This window comes from Phycodurus eques, chromosome 21, assembly GCF_024500275.1.
Source record: "Phycodurus eques isolate BA_2022a chromosome 21, UOR_Pequ_1.1, whole genome shotgun sequence".
NCBI lineage: Eukaryota > Metazoa > Chordata > Actinopteri > Syngnathiformes > Syngnathidae > Phycodurus > Phycodurus eques.
The window spans coordinates 7,487-20,347 of NC_084545.1; the positions used below are offsets into that span (position 1 = coordinate 7,487).

Consider the following 12,861-nt stretch of genomic DNA (forward strand, 5'->3'; position numbering starts at 1 on the left):
GCATCGGCTCCAGCGCGCCCGGGACCCTTGTGAAGAGAAGCGGCTCAGAAAATGGAAGGATGGATGGTGTTTTTTTTTTTGTTTTTTTTTTAACAAAATGTCTTACTCTACATGGTTTCTTTAAACGCCTTACTATGCATGGTCGTTCTTTTTTTAAAATCTATGTACATTTTGTAAGTCCTTTTATAGTAAGGCACTTTTTAAGGCCATGTATCGAAAGGCCTTACAGTACAGTTGTTTGTTTAAATCAAAGATTAGAGTACATCACATTGGCAAAACTTAACTGTAATAATTCACACAACTAATGAAGCAACGCACAAGTGCAAATAAAAGTTGATTTGGAGAACATTAAAAAGCAAAAATCAATAACCGTAGCCCTTAAACAAAGGTCAAAGTTCAATTCTGCACTCATTCGCCACGAAACACATGAATCTCCCCAGTGCGCCGGCCCCTAGTGGTAAAACTAACAAACGCCCACAAAAAAATGTCACCAATAAATTAGCTGACATTTTGCTCCTTTGCGCGACAGTAAACAAATGCGACAGCTTCAACTTGTTTCGAGTCGTCAGTGCGTCACACAAACATGACCCACAACGAAAACTTTTTTGCTTTTGATTGACACTTTAGTGGAGAGCTGGACACTTCCAGTAAATTTTCACTCATTTAAACTGGAGGAATTTTGGAAATATTGCAAATGGGAACTTTTCCATGGGAATTCATGTTAATTGAGGCTATTTAAAGGAAAGCTAATGTATTCAATCATAACTATAACAGTTTTGTTTTATCATAATGACACCAACTTTTTTTTTTTTTTTTTTTAACTTGACTGGAGTCAAGGTGCTACTGTACGTGCATGAAATCTGGTTGTTTAAGTCAGGATTATGCTAAAACATTTTCCTTAACTATACTCAAGTTCCCCTGTTTCAGTTATGTAATTTTCTGGTTTATTCCCCTAAACTCCCATTAAGTAATTGCCATGGAAAACTTCCAGAATTTTGCAAGCCTACTTTCAGCTCCTCACTACATCGGCATCAGCAGTTCAATGTCATTACAATCAAAATCATCATCAGTGTCAACACAAGCGCCCTGTTCAATCTGTGAGAAGAGAGTTCAGCGCGTGAAAAAGTTTTTCTTGGGAGGGGAGGAAAAAATAAAAATAAAAAGTCCATCAAATTGGCACTGGCAGTTGTCGTCCTGGGCAGTCATCCTCGTGCCGTCACTCGTCAGAACCCGCCGAGCGCTTCTGGTTCCGTTTGCGTGGAGACCTCCTGGGCGACGCTTTGTCTGAGGAGCAAAAAAAAAATTGAAATTAAACAATCTCTCAAAACTTGATATGTGGAACACACAGATTTTTATTATTATGGCTATAGTCAACCAAATTGAATTGTAATCAATTGTTCATCATCTAATAATTAATTTGACGAATGTCCTACGACAGCAATTGTCCAAGTGTGGTAGGAGTACCACTAGAGATACGCGGGCTCCCTCTAGTGGCATGCAAATGAATCACTGCCCAAGTACTCTTCAGTTGTATGAACGCTAAGTTCAATACTTTTGCATTTGATTCAATCTTTAAGAACTGTTTGATTTTAATTTGGGTACAATTGTTATATACCTTTTTTTGCAATACATTTGTCAAATAAATTTTTCCCCTAAAATTAATATAATTTATAATAAGACTTCTTCCTGTAATAGTCAATGTTTTTTCTTATATTTCACCTTATTCTCAAATTATAAACGCAACAAATAGTTTAATTTGGGTTTTTCTTTCCTCATAAACTTTTTGATATTTCTTGTTGTATTCCGTCTTCAGCCTGGGATAATTACTTTTTAATCGTAATATTTAAACTTAATTCCTCTCACCCCGGGGTATTTTTCCTCATATCACAACTTTGTCATAATTTGTTGATTTTTCTTGTAATATGTGTCATTTGAACTTTTTCACAAAATTTAGAGTTGATTATCGGAGAATTACATTCTTTCTGGTAATATTGCAAGTTTAGAAATACAAACTTTTGATATTTCAGCCGATTCCACTCCTTTATTTTATTCTATATTCTTGTGTAAAAAAGTTAATATTTAAAAGTGGTGGGACTAAAAATCTGCCATCTTAATCATTTTGATTACATTTGGTGGGGGGAAATTCACTTTGGCTGTACACGTTTACAAGTTCTGATGTCGAAAAGGTGCCATTCAAAATAAAACGTTTTGCAATATTTTCATTTTGTTTATATTTATTTTCTTAATCTGGCGATCATACCAATAACGTGATAATTTGTCAAGATAATCGTGATATGAACTGTTCAGAACCGCACGAAGTCCCGTTTGTCAAATATCCCTCAGGTGTTGTGAACTTGAAGATGCAACAAGACCTCACCTCTGCGACTCTGCACTGAAGGCGTGACAGGAAACAGGAGAGACCAGACAAGAAAGTGAGTGATCCTCAGACGGAAAAGTTCAAAGTTCAACCAGGTGGAAAGATAAAAGGGTACCAGAGAGTACAGCCGATCAGAATAGAACAGAAAAGACCACAGTAGGATAGAATACAATAAAATAAAACAGCAGAGATTGGAAACAAATTGAGTAAAAAAAAAAAACTGGATTGGGCACATTTTTTATCAATGCCCCCCCCCTCCCCCTCCTTTTTTTCCCTTTTTCTAATTCAGACAGATGAACAAGGTCATTTGTAGATAAGGAAATGTGTAAAATATGCAATCAACTCATTGAAATGCTGCATCATGTAAACGGGCCCAACGACAAGAATGGAGCAGAGTAGAGCAGAGCGTGTGCTTTTTGTTGCACTTACTGATCTGGTTGAGAGTTTCTTGCGGGATCCAGCTGAGATCGACATCGCTGTGACTCGAAGTTCCCATTTCCACTTTCGGGGCTGGACGACGCCTCTGTTCACAAACGCGTTAGGAGTTCACGTCGGTTCAGACGTAGGCGGGTAAAGTTTAGCGGCAGCTACCTTTCTGGACTCGAGCAGCTGATGGAGGCCGACGACGAAGAGCAGGCCGAGGCCGGACAGGAAGACGTACATGAAGATGCTGCCGCGCGACAGGAAGTAGAACACGTTGAGTCTCAGGTGAGGCTTTGGCGCGGCTTCTGCGACTTTTGGGCCAAATCATCGGGACGATTGATTTTCTCAACGTTTCGACCCCAATCCAGGAATGCGTCGCTTATCGCGGGCTCGGTCTGGACCAGACCCGTAATAGGGTTACATTTTACATATTTTGGGATCATTCATACCCGTTTTAAAAGGTGTATGACGCTCCTTAATCTTTCCCACACTCCTGGTAACCTAATAAACACTTTCTGTACCCTTAAACTCTTAAACACACATCATACACAAATGACGCAATCGGATTGGGACAAGTTGAGCAGCGACGACCAATTTGGAGCAGCTGCTTCCAATGTCCCCCGGCTATTGGGGGGTAACAATAGGGACCCGCCCAGCTCGGCACAAATAACCGATCGAGGCTTACGTCTCCCCGTCGAGTCCGTCCTCCCTCTCAGTGACGGTGACCGTCTGGTTGAAGACGGCGTCCTGGAAGACGTTCCCCTGTGCAAAACAACAATGTCGTTTAAAGGAGCGCGTCGCTACGGCGACCGCCGACCCCTGCACTCACGTCGGCGTCCTTGTAGTTGAGGTTGATGACCAGGCCGAAAGGGCGCCCCCCCATGGGCTCGGCCGGGATGAAGGAGTACTCGAAGGTGGCCTGGCGCCCGGGCGGCACTGCCGTGCCGAGCTGCAGCGCCGTGAAGTTCTGGATGTAGAACTGATAGTCCTGACCCGCAACGACAACGACAACCCTTAAGACCAGCGAGAACGGGAAGCTCGGTGGAGTACGGCCCGATCCGGTTCTTACCTGCGGGTATCGGAACGAAGCGTCCAGCGAGTCCACCATGAAGTCCTCGGAACCTTTGTTGGTGAAGCCCAGCAGGAACTTGACGATGTCGTTGGCCGGGAAGTCTGACACAAAATATCAGACTCACTTCACTCGTGCGCACAACAAACTACACTGCTTTTCCCCCCAGATTTTGAAGCAGTGGTTTTTTTTTTTTTTAAGGTTTTACAGTGTACAGGAAAGTCCCGATTTAGTTTTGCCCCGTCAGTTTAGTACCACGTTGTGCCACAACACGCCATGGGCAGCACTGCTGCACTGGAAGACATGCAGCGTAATTGAGAGCAAGAAGAGGAGGTAGAGACGCTCCCCCAATTTAACCTTCCATCCATCCATTTTCTGAGCCGCTTTTCCTCACTAGGGTTGCGGGCGTGCTGGAGCCTATCCCAGCTGTCATCGGGCAGGAGGTGGGGTGCACCCTGGACTGGTTGCCAGCCAATCGCAGGGCACATATAAACAAACCACCATTAACCTCCAGAAATAAATTCCATGATTGAGTTGATTTTAAAATATCAAAACCCAAGTACAAGGCTAAGAGAAATATCTTTATGCATTTTTAAAAAAGAGCGTCCAACTAAAAGTCTAAAATACCACGCTTCAGAACAAAAATGATAGAAATGAATACAGTCGTGAAAGGTGTAAAGTAAGGCTGAAATAATGGTTATTTCAATAATTGATTAATTTGTCGGCGACACGGTGGCCGACTGGTTAGAGCGTCAGCCTCACAGTTCTGAGGACCCGGGTTCAATCCCCGGCCCCGCCTGTGTGGAGTTTGCATGTTCTCCCCGTGTTTGCGTGGGTTTTCTCCGGGCACTCCGGTTTCCCCTCACATCCCAAAAACATGCATTAACTGGAGACTCTAAATTGCCCGTAGGCATGACTGTGAGTGCGAATGGTTGTTTGTTTCTATGTGCCCTGCAATTGGCTGGCAACCAGTTCAGGGTGTACCCCGCCTCCTGCCCGATGACAGCTGGGATAGGCTCCAGCACGCCCGCGACCCTAGTGAGGAAAAGCGGCTTAGAAAATGGATGGATGGATGGATTAATTTGTCGATTATTTTTTTCAATTAATCAATGAATCAGATAAAGAAACTTACATTTCCATCCCTTTGCCCAAAAACAGGACTATTTCAAATTGGGGGAAAAAAAATACACAAACAAATTGATTCTGATTGAGTTCCTGGTTAGCCTGTCTATGGTGTTTTGCGTGACACACAAGCAGTAAGCTAGCAGACTTCGTCTTATTTCTTTTCTTTCCTCAAAGTGATGCAAATAGAGAGCAAGAGACAGAACAGACTTTAAAAAGTCTCTTTTAACACGCTTGAGTGTGTTCAGAGCAAAAGTCGAAACTAACTTTCATTGGAGTGTAAATCGCGGGTGAGACTCCAGTGAAATTCAAAGTGCCAAAACGACACCGACGAATACACTTTATATTACAGCCTTCAAAGTCAACTGACGACAATTCACTTGAACAGACGAAGAATACGAATGGCCGAAGAGGTTGGAAATGTGCTCGGAGGTTGTACAAATGTTCACGCCACGCGGTCGCACGGGTGGCTCGGAGGACCACCAACCTTCTCCTTTGACGAACAGGATGGCGGTGTCCGCGTTAGGAGACGCCTTCACCTCGCCGACCGACGTCTCCTCATCCTCGTCGTCCTCCTTTCCTTCAGTCTACAAACACACACCGGCCTCAATGTTTGCTTTTCATTTCATCTCGCAGTCATTCGCTCATCTCACGATTTCCGTGCGCTCGTCGTCTTCCACTTCGGCTTCGTCGTCTTCGTCGTCAGCCGTCACGTCGTCCACGACGTCTTCCTCCGTCACGTCATCCACGACGTCTTCCTCCGTCTCAGTCGCCTCCTCGTCCTCCGTCAGATCCTCGGCGCCCACCGGCCGCCCTGTGCGCCCAAATTTACTTCAGAAATTAAATCAATCGTAGACTTTTATTACCTTGTTAAGTCATTGCTGTCTGCCTTTTGCTCAAAATCGCTCACGGGAGATGAACAATGAAAAGTGATTGAGTCTTGCAGTCCATTAGCAAAGAGTGAAATGCATTTTTTTTTAGGTGCCTCCTCACTGGGCATTTTTAAAAAGCCGGTAAAAACGTTAACATTCCATTTTTTTAAATTGATTTGTGTTTTTTCTTGTATTAACGGTAAAATAATGTGTATTTCATTGACATGACTATTTTAACTCTGTGATGCATTTTATGTCTGCGGTAAGTGCTACATAAATGAAATTAACTTACAATCAGTGTGTGTGTGTGTGTGTGTGTGTGTGTGTGTGTGTGTGTGTGTGTGTGTGTGTGTGCGTGCAGAATGTTGCGACGCAATCCGGAAACAACTTCAGCAGCAAATCAGAATCAGAATCATCTTTATTTGCCAAGTATGTCCAAAACACACAAGGAATTTGTCTCCGGTAGTTGGAGCCGCTCTAGTACAACAAACAGTCAATTTACAGAACACTTTGGGGACATAAAGACATTGACAAAAAACAATTGTGCAAAAAGATGCAGAGTCCTCTAGCACTTAGAGCAGTTCGAACGACTAATATTGCAATAGTCCGGTGCAATGACCATTGGGCAAAGGGCGCTGAGACTTCAAGGAGTGTATGCGGTTTAAAGTGACGAGTAGTGCGATCATCTGGGACAATGTCGGTTGTGCAAATGTTACAGATACTCCTCAATCAGTGTGCAAATGGAGCAGATGCTACTCTGGCATGAGTGGCCAGTATATGCAAATAGTGCAGCATGGCGAGACAACTACAGTGAGTGCACAAGTAATACATAATTGGCCCCACAGAAATGTGACAACGAACTCAAGTCAAAAAATTGCCAGCTTGTTGTAATGGAATTATAGGTTAGGTGTTTAAGAAGTTGATCGCAAGAGGGAAGAAGCTGTTGGAATGTCTACTAGTTCTAGTTTGCGTTGATCGGTAGCGCCTACCTGAGGGAAGGAGCTGGAAGAGCTGGTGACCGGGGTGCAGACGGTCCGAGAGGATTTTGCACGCCCTTGTCTTAGTTCTGGCAGCGTGCAAGTCCTCAATGGTGGGTAGGGGGGTACCGACAATCCTTTCAGCAGTTTTGATTGTCCGTTGCAGTCGGAGTTTGTCCTTTTTTGTCGCAGTACTAAACCAGACTGTGATGGAAGAACACAGGACCGATTCGATGACCGCTGTGTAGAACTGTCTCAGCAGCTCCGGTGGCAGGCCGTGCTTTCTCAGAAGCCGCAGGAAGTACATCCTCTGCTGGGCCTTTTTGAGGACGGAGTTGATGTTGTTCGCCCACTTCAGGTCCTGAGAGATTGTAATTCCCAGGAACTTGAAGGTCTCGACGGTTGACACAAGGCAGCTGGACAACGTGAGGGGCAGCTGTGGCGAAGGATGCCTCCTGAAGTCCACGATCATCTCTACAGTCTTGAGCGTGTTCAGCTCCAGGTTGTGTCGCCCGCACCACAGCTCCAGCCGCTCCGCTTCCTGTCGATATGCAGACTCGTCACCGTCCTTGATGAGGCCGATGACAGTGGTGTCATCTGCAAACTTCAGGAGCTTGACAGTCGGGTTCGCTGAGGTGCAGTCGTTCGTGTAGAGAGAGAAGAGCAGCGGAGAGAGGACACAACCTTGGGGCGCCCCAGTGCTGATGCTGCGTGTGGATGAGGTGGCCTCCCCCAGCCTGACCTGCTGTGTCCTGCCCGTCAGAAAGCTGTAAATCCACTGGCAGATGGCAGGTGAGACGCTGAGCTGGAGAAGCTTGGTTGAAAGGAGTTCAGGGATGATGGTGTTGAACGCTGAGCTGAAGTCCACGAACAGGATCCTCGCGTAGGTCCCTGCACTGTCGAGGTGTTCTAGGATGAAGTGCAGTCCCATGTTGACTGCATCATCCGCAGACCTGTTCGCTTGGTAGGCAAACTGCAGGGGGTCCAGCAGGGGACCTGTGACACTCTTGAGGTGGTCCAGCACGAGACGTTCAAAGGACTTCATGACCACAGATGTCAAAGCGACAGGCCTGTAGTCATTCAGACTAGAGATTGCAGGTTTCTTGGGGACTGGAATGATGGTGGAGCGTTTGAAGCAGGATGGAACTTCGCACATTTCCAAAGATCTGTTAAAGATCTGAGTGAAGACTGGAGCGAGCTGGTCCGCGCAGACTTTGAGGCAGGATGGGGACACATGGTCCGGTCCTGTTGCTTTGTTAATCTTCTGTTGTTTGAAGATGCGTCTCACATCCTGTTCATGGATGGTTAACGCAGAAGTCAGAGGTGTGGTTGTGGTCGCGGGTGCGGCCGGGTGGGTGTGTGGAGTGAAACTGTCCTTTTCAAATCTGCAATAGAAGGTATTCAAGTCGTTGGCTAGTGTGCTATTGTTCTCAGCTTGGGGGGATCGTCGCTTGTAATTAGTCAGCGATTGGAATGCACGCCAGACTGATTTCGAGTCGTTCGCGCTAAACTGTTTTTCCAACTTTGCTGCATAGATCCTCTTTGCAATGTTAATTTCTTTAGTAAGCTGGTTTCTAGCTCGATTATACAGGGCCCTGTCCCCGCTCTGATATGCATCTTCCTTAGCTTGGCGAAGCTGCTTAAGTTTAGCAGTGAACCACGGCTTGTTGTTGTTGAATGTCCGAAATGATTTTGTTGGTACACAAACCTCTTCACAGAAACTGATATAGGATGTGACAGTGTCCGTATATTCATCCAGGCTGCCAGCTGAATTTTCAAAGACACTCCAGTCTGTGCAGTCTAAACAGCTTTGAAGTTCCATCTTTGCTTCATTGGTCCACTTTTTGACTGTTTTCACTGTAGGCTTCGCACATTTAAGTACTTGCTTGTACGTCGGTATTAAGTGAATTAAGCAGTGATCAGACGAGCCCAGGGCTGCACGAGGTATAGCACGGTATGCGTTTTTTACCGTAGTGTAGCAGTGGTCTAAAGTATTATTTTCCTTGGTAGGACAGTCGATGTGCTGCTTGTATTTCGGGAGTTCGTGGTTGAGTTTAGCTTTGTTAAAGTCCCCGAGAATAATGAGGGGTGAGTCAGGGTGTTTTTTTTCAATTTCGTTGACTTGTTCGGCGAGCGTTAGCAATGCGGCGCTCGTGTTAGCTTGCGGTGTGATATAGACTCCAGCCAGTATAAACGATGCAAACTCACGTGGCGCGTAAAATGGTTTACAGTTCAGAAACAGCGACTCCAAATGCGGGCTGCAGTGTGTGCTGAGCACCGTGACGTCCGTACACCATTTTTCGTTTATATGGAGGCATATCCCGCCGCCCTTCGTTTTTCCCGATGATTCCATGTCGCGGTCCGCTCGATGAATGTTGAAGCCGGGAAGCGTGACGGCGCCATCGGGTACGGCGTCGCAAAGCCAGGTCTCCGTGAAGCACATGGCCGCGGAACGTCCGAAGTCTTTACTGGTCTTTAACAGTAGATGAAGCTCGTCCATTTTGTTGGGTAGGGAGCGTACATTCGCGAGGTGGATCGACGGGAACGCCAATCTGTGTCCTCTCTTGCGGAGTTTCACCTGAATTCCGGCTCGTTTTCCTCTGTGGCGCCGCTTCCGCATCCATGCGCCGAAAACCGCGGACGCCGCTCCGGTGAGTAACTCGGGGAAAAAACTGAGCGGATTTTCGAAAGTTGGTGACAGAAAGTCCGGAGTAGCCTCCTTGATGGTTAGCAGGTCTCCCCTTGTGTAAGTGAGTCGTGTAAGGTCTCCAAAGACGGACGAAAAACACAAAAACAAAAGACAATACTAGAGAGCGCGTTACCGAGGCGGCCACACTGGTAGGCGCCATCTGTCGTGGACCGAGTGAAAACTTTGCACTTTTCAGCAGATTGTGTTGTCAAGATTAGAAAAGTGGAAGGAGGAGATAGAAGACTGTCGACCAATCACTTTTTCGAGATCCTTTAGAAACCTTACAGTCACACTCGAATGTAAAATATATATATTTTTAAATCGCAATAGAGCAAAGAACAAATCAAAAATGTTTCATCAACTTTCATTTGAAATGGCTGCGTTTGTGTATTGGAACTACGCGACAAAATCTCTCTCATGTTCATACTAAGTATTGCATTACATGCACGCCAAAAATGCTCAAAAGGAAATATTATGAGAGATTAAACTCAATCAAACATGTGTGTTAGCATGCTACTCAAGCTACTTAGCTTGTCGCTAGCATTGAGGCCACGTCAGTCCAAGCAAGCCGACTCACGTCAAGTGCACAACTCGTCAACGGTACCATTTGGGGTTGAGCTACAAACTGTGAGCCAGTCTTTCGGAAAGTCACGCTATCAAGATGATTTCCGGGGAATTGTCTCATTGATCAGCTGTGGCACATGTTCAAATGGGCAAAGGCCAGGCCAGGCCAAGCTAAGTTAAAATAAGATAAGCTAACGCTTGCAGAGTTCCAACACCGCTCTTTTGTGTGGAAAAACACACCAACCTGTGAAGACGACGTACGCCGGGAAAGCCAACAGCACCACGAGAAGCACTTTGGGAAGAAACGACATCATTTTGGACACCAAATCAGCGCCTTCTCATTCACAAAATGCAACTCAGGCGCAAAGGCAGTAGAGGTTTTCTTCTTCTACGACACTCCGCTTCTACTTCGTTCTGACCCGCGTCAGAGCGTGAACGTGCACTGTCGCCATCTGGTGGATTTACATCTTAACGTACACACACACGTATATATCAGAAACACACAAGGAATTTGTCTCTGGTAGTTGCAGCCGCTCTTGTACAACAGTCAATTGACAGAGAACACTTTTGAGACATAAAGACATTGAGAAAAACAGTCACTGAGCAATAAAGGGTTGCTAGTGAAGGCCCTAGCACGTGATATACTGATGTCATGATCATACATAGACTTATTTGTGCATTGTTATGTTGTGTAACCTAACCTCAGTAGCAAAATGTTCTGATAATCACGTAACTGCGAAAACTACATGTCAGCCGCAGAACAGGATGTTTTGTGCCAAGAAGAGATATTGTTGTGACCTTGGATCCACCCTGCTCAAGCTTTAAACACCGCCCTGAACAGTGTATATAATCTCGCACTGAACGCTGAGAAAGCGCACATTTGAGCACAATTGTGCAGCTGCAGCCTTTGCCTGTAGAACATTTGTGCAATAAAATATTTTAAAGAAGTTCATTTCCAGTCTCTGATTCTGACCCCAACATTCTCATCATCCGAAATGCAACGAACATGCGAAAGACTGGCGGAGAAAAGCATCCTTCAACATAAATTATCTGGTTATGCCGGTACAATTTTAAAATTTTGTTTATGTATTTTTTTTTTTTTTACAATTGTGCAACGAGAGCAGTTTGAATGACTAACATAGCAATAGTCCAGTGCAATGACCATTGTGCAAAGGGCGCCGAGACTTCAAGGAGTGTATGCAGTTTAAAGTGACGAGTAACGCGATAATCTGGGACAATGTCGATATTGCAAATGTTGCAGATACTACTCAGTCGATTGTGCAAATGGTGCAGATGCTACTCAGGCACGAGTGGCCAGTATTGGTCAACAACAGATATGCAAATAGTGGCAAGATGTGTACATGTGTGTATGTATATATATATATATATATATATATATATATATATATATACACACGGGTGCGTGTGGCGGCACAGTGGATGACTGGTTAACACATCTGCCTCACAGTTCTGAAGTTACGGGTCAAATCTGGCCTCGCCTGTGTGGAGTTCTCCCCATGCCTGCGTGGCTTTTCTCCGGGCACTCGGGTTTCCTCCCACATCCCCAAAAACGTGTGCATGGTCAATTGAAGACTAACATGCCCATAGGTGTGAATGGTTGTTTGTTGCACTGGGTGAGCTGACAATTGAATACGACCAGTTCAGGATGTACTCCACCTCTCACCCGGAGTCAGCTGGGATGGGCATCAGCACGGGCGCGACCCGCGTGAGGAGAAGCAGTACAGAAAATGGATGGATGGATGGATGTGTGTGTATATATATATATATATATATATATATATATATATATAATGGCGGCGTCACAGTTCTGAGGACCTGGGTTCAATCCCTGTCCCCGCCTGTGTGGAGTTTGCATGTTCTCCCCGTGCCTGCGTGGGTTTTCTCTGGGTACTCCGGTTACCTCCCACATCCCAAAAACATGCACGTTAATTGAAAACTCTAAATTGCCCATAGGTGTGAATGTGAGTGCGCATGGTTGTTTGTTTGTATGTGCCATGCTGGCGACCAATTCAGGGTGTACCACGCCTGCGACCCTAGTGAGGAGAAGCGGCTCAGAAAATGTATGTATGGATGGATGGATGGATATATATATATAAATATATATATATATATATATATATATATGTATATATATATATATATAATTATTCATACGTTATTAATATTAGGTCACTGATGGTGTTGTGGTCCACTCGCCTGACATTGGTGCTGGCAGCGTGGGTTCAGTTCCCACTCAGTGACGGTGCAAATGTGAGCGCGAACGGTTGTCCGTGTCTATATGTGCCCTGCGACTGACTGGCGACCAGTTCAGGGTGTAGTCCGCCTTTCGCCCAAAGAAAGCTGGAATAGGCTCCGGTGCCCCTCGACCCTAACCAGGATAAGCGGTGTTGAAAATGGATGGATGGATGGATGGATATTAATATTATTTAATTGATTTAAGTTAAGCTTTATCCATCCATCCATTTTCTGTACCGCTTTATCCTCGCTGAGGTCGCGGGTGTGCTGGAGCTTTAATTTCATAAATACAAGGACACAATTAGATATTGACTTTTTCATTTGAAAGTAAGCTTCAAACAAGTGTCTTCTTGGAAGACTTGAAATGGTCCAAGCGGTTCTTTGAGTAGTTGACGTTGCCGACCCTTGAGCTAGCGAGATAGATAACACTAGCTAGCTAGAGTGCTAGCACATCGATGGATGGATGGATGGATGGATGGAGACTGAATTGCTACTCAGAGACTGAAGACGTA

At 45.1% G+C, this 12,861-nt stretch overlaps 1 protein-coding gene across 1 annotated transcript; it reads right to left on the reverse strand.

Moving 5' to 3' along the window:
* Window positions 1-269: 269 nt before the first annotated feature.
* On the reverse strand, window positions 270-10,498 carry ssr1 (signal sequence receptor, alpha). The gene is made up of 9 exons (XM_061666630.1): window positions 10,338-10,498; window positions 5,645-5,805; window positions 5,479-5,578; window positions 3,870-3,973; window positions 3,630-3,788; window positions 3,486-3,562; window positions 2,969-3,047; window positions 2,807-2,900; window positions 270-1,284 (listed from the first exon to the last, which is right to left on the reverse strand). Exons 1-9 carry the CDS (start codon window positions 10,405-10,407, stop codon window positions 1,217-1,219), a joined length of 912 nt encoding a protein of 303 aa, XP_061522614.1. The 5' UTR covers window positions 10,408-10,498; the 3' UTR covers window positions 270-1,216.
* Window positions 10,499-12,861: the final 2,363 nt, after the last annotated feature.

Coding starts and splice junctions, on each gene's coding strand:
- ssr1 (XM_061666630.1), bottom strand. CDS start 10,407: ATGATGTCGTTTCTTCCCAAAGTGCTTCTCGTGGTGCTGTTGGCTTTC. Junction 2,901..2,968: donor AGCTGCTCGAGTCCAGAAAG/GTAGCTGCCGCT, acceptor GTTTGTGAACAG/AGGCGTCGTCCAGCCCCGAA. Junction 1,285..2,806: donor AGAAACTCTCAACCAGATCA/GTAAGTGCAACA, acceptor TTTGCTCCTCAG/ACAAAGCGTCGCCCAGGAGG.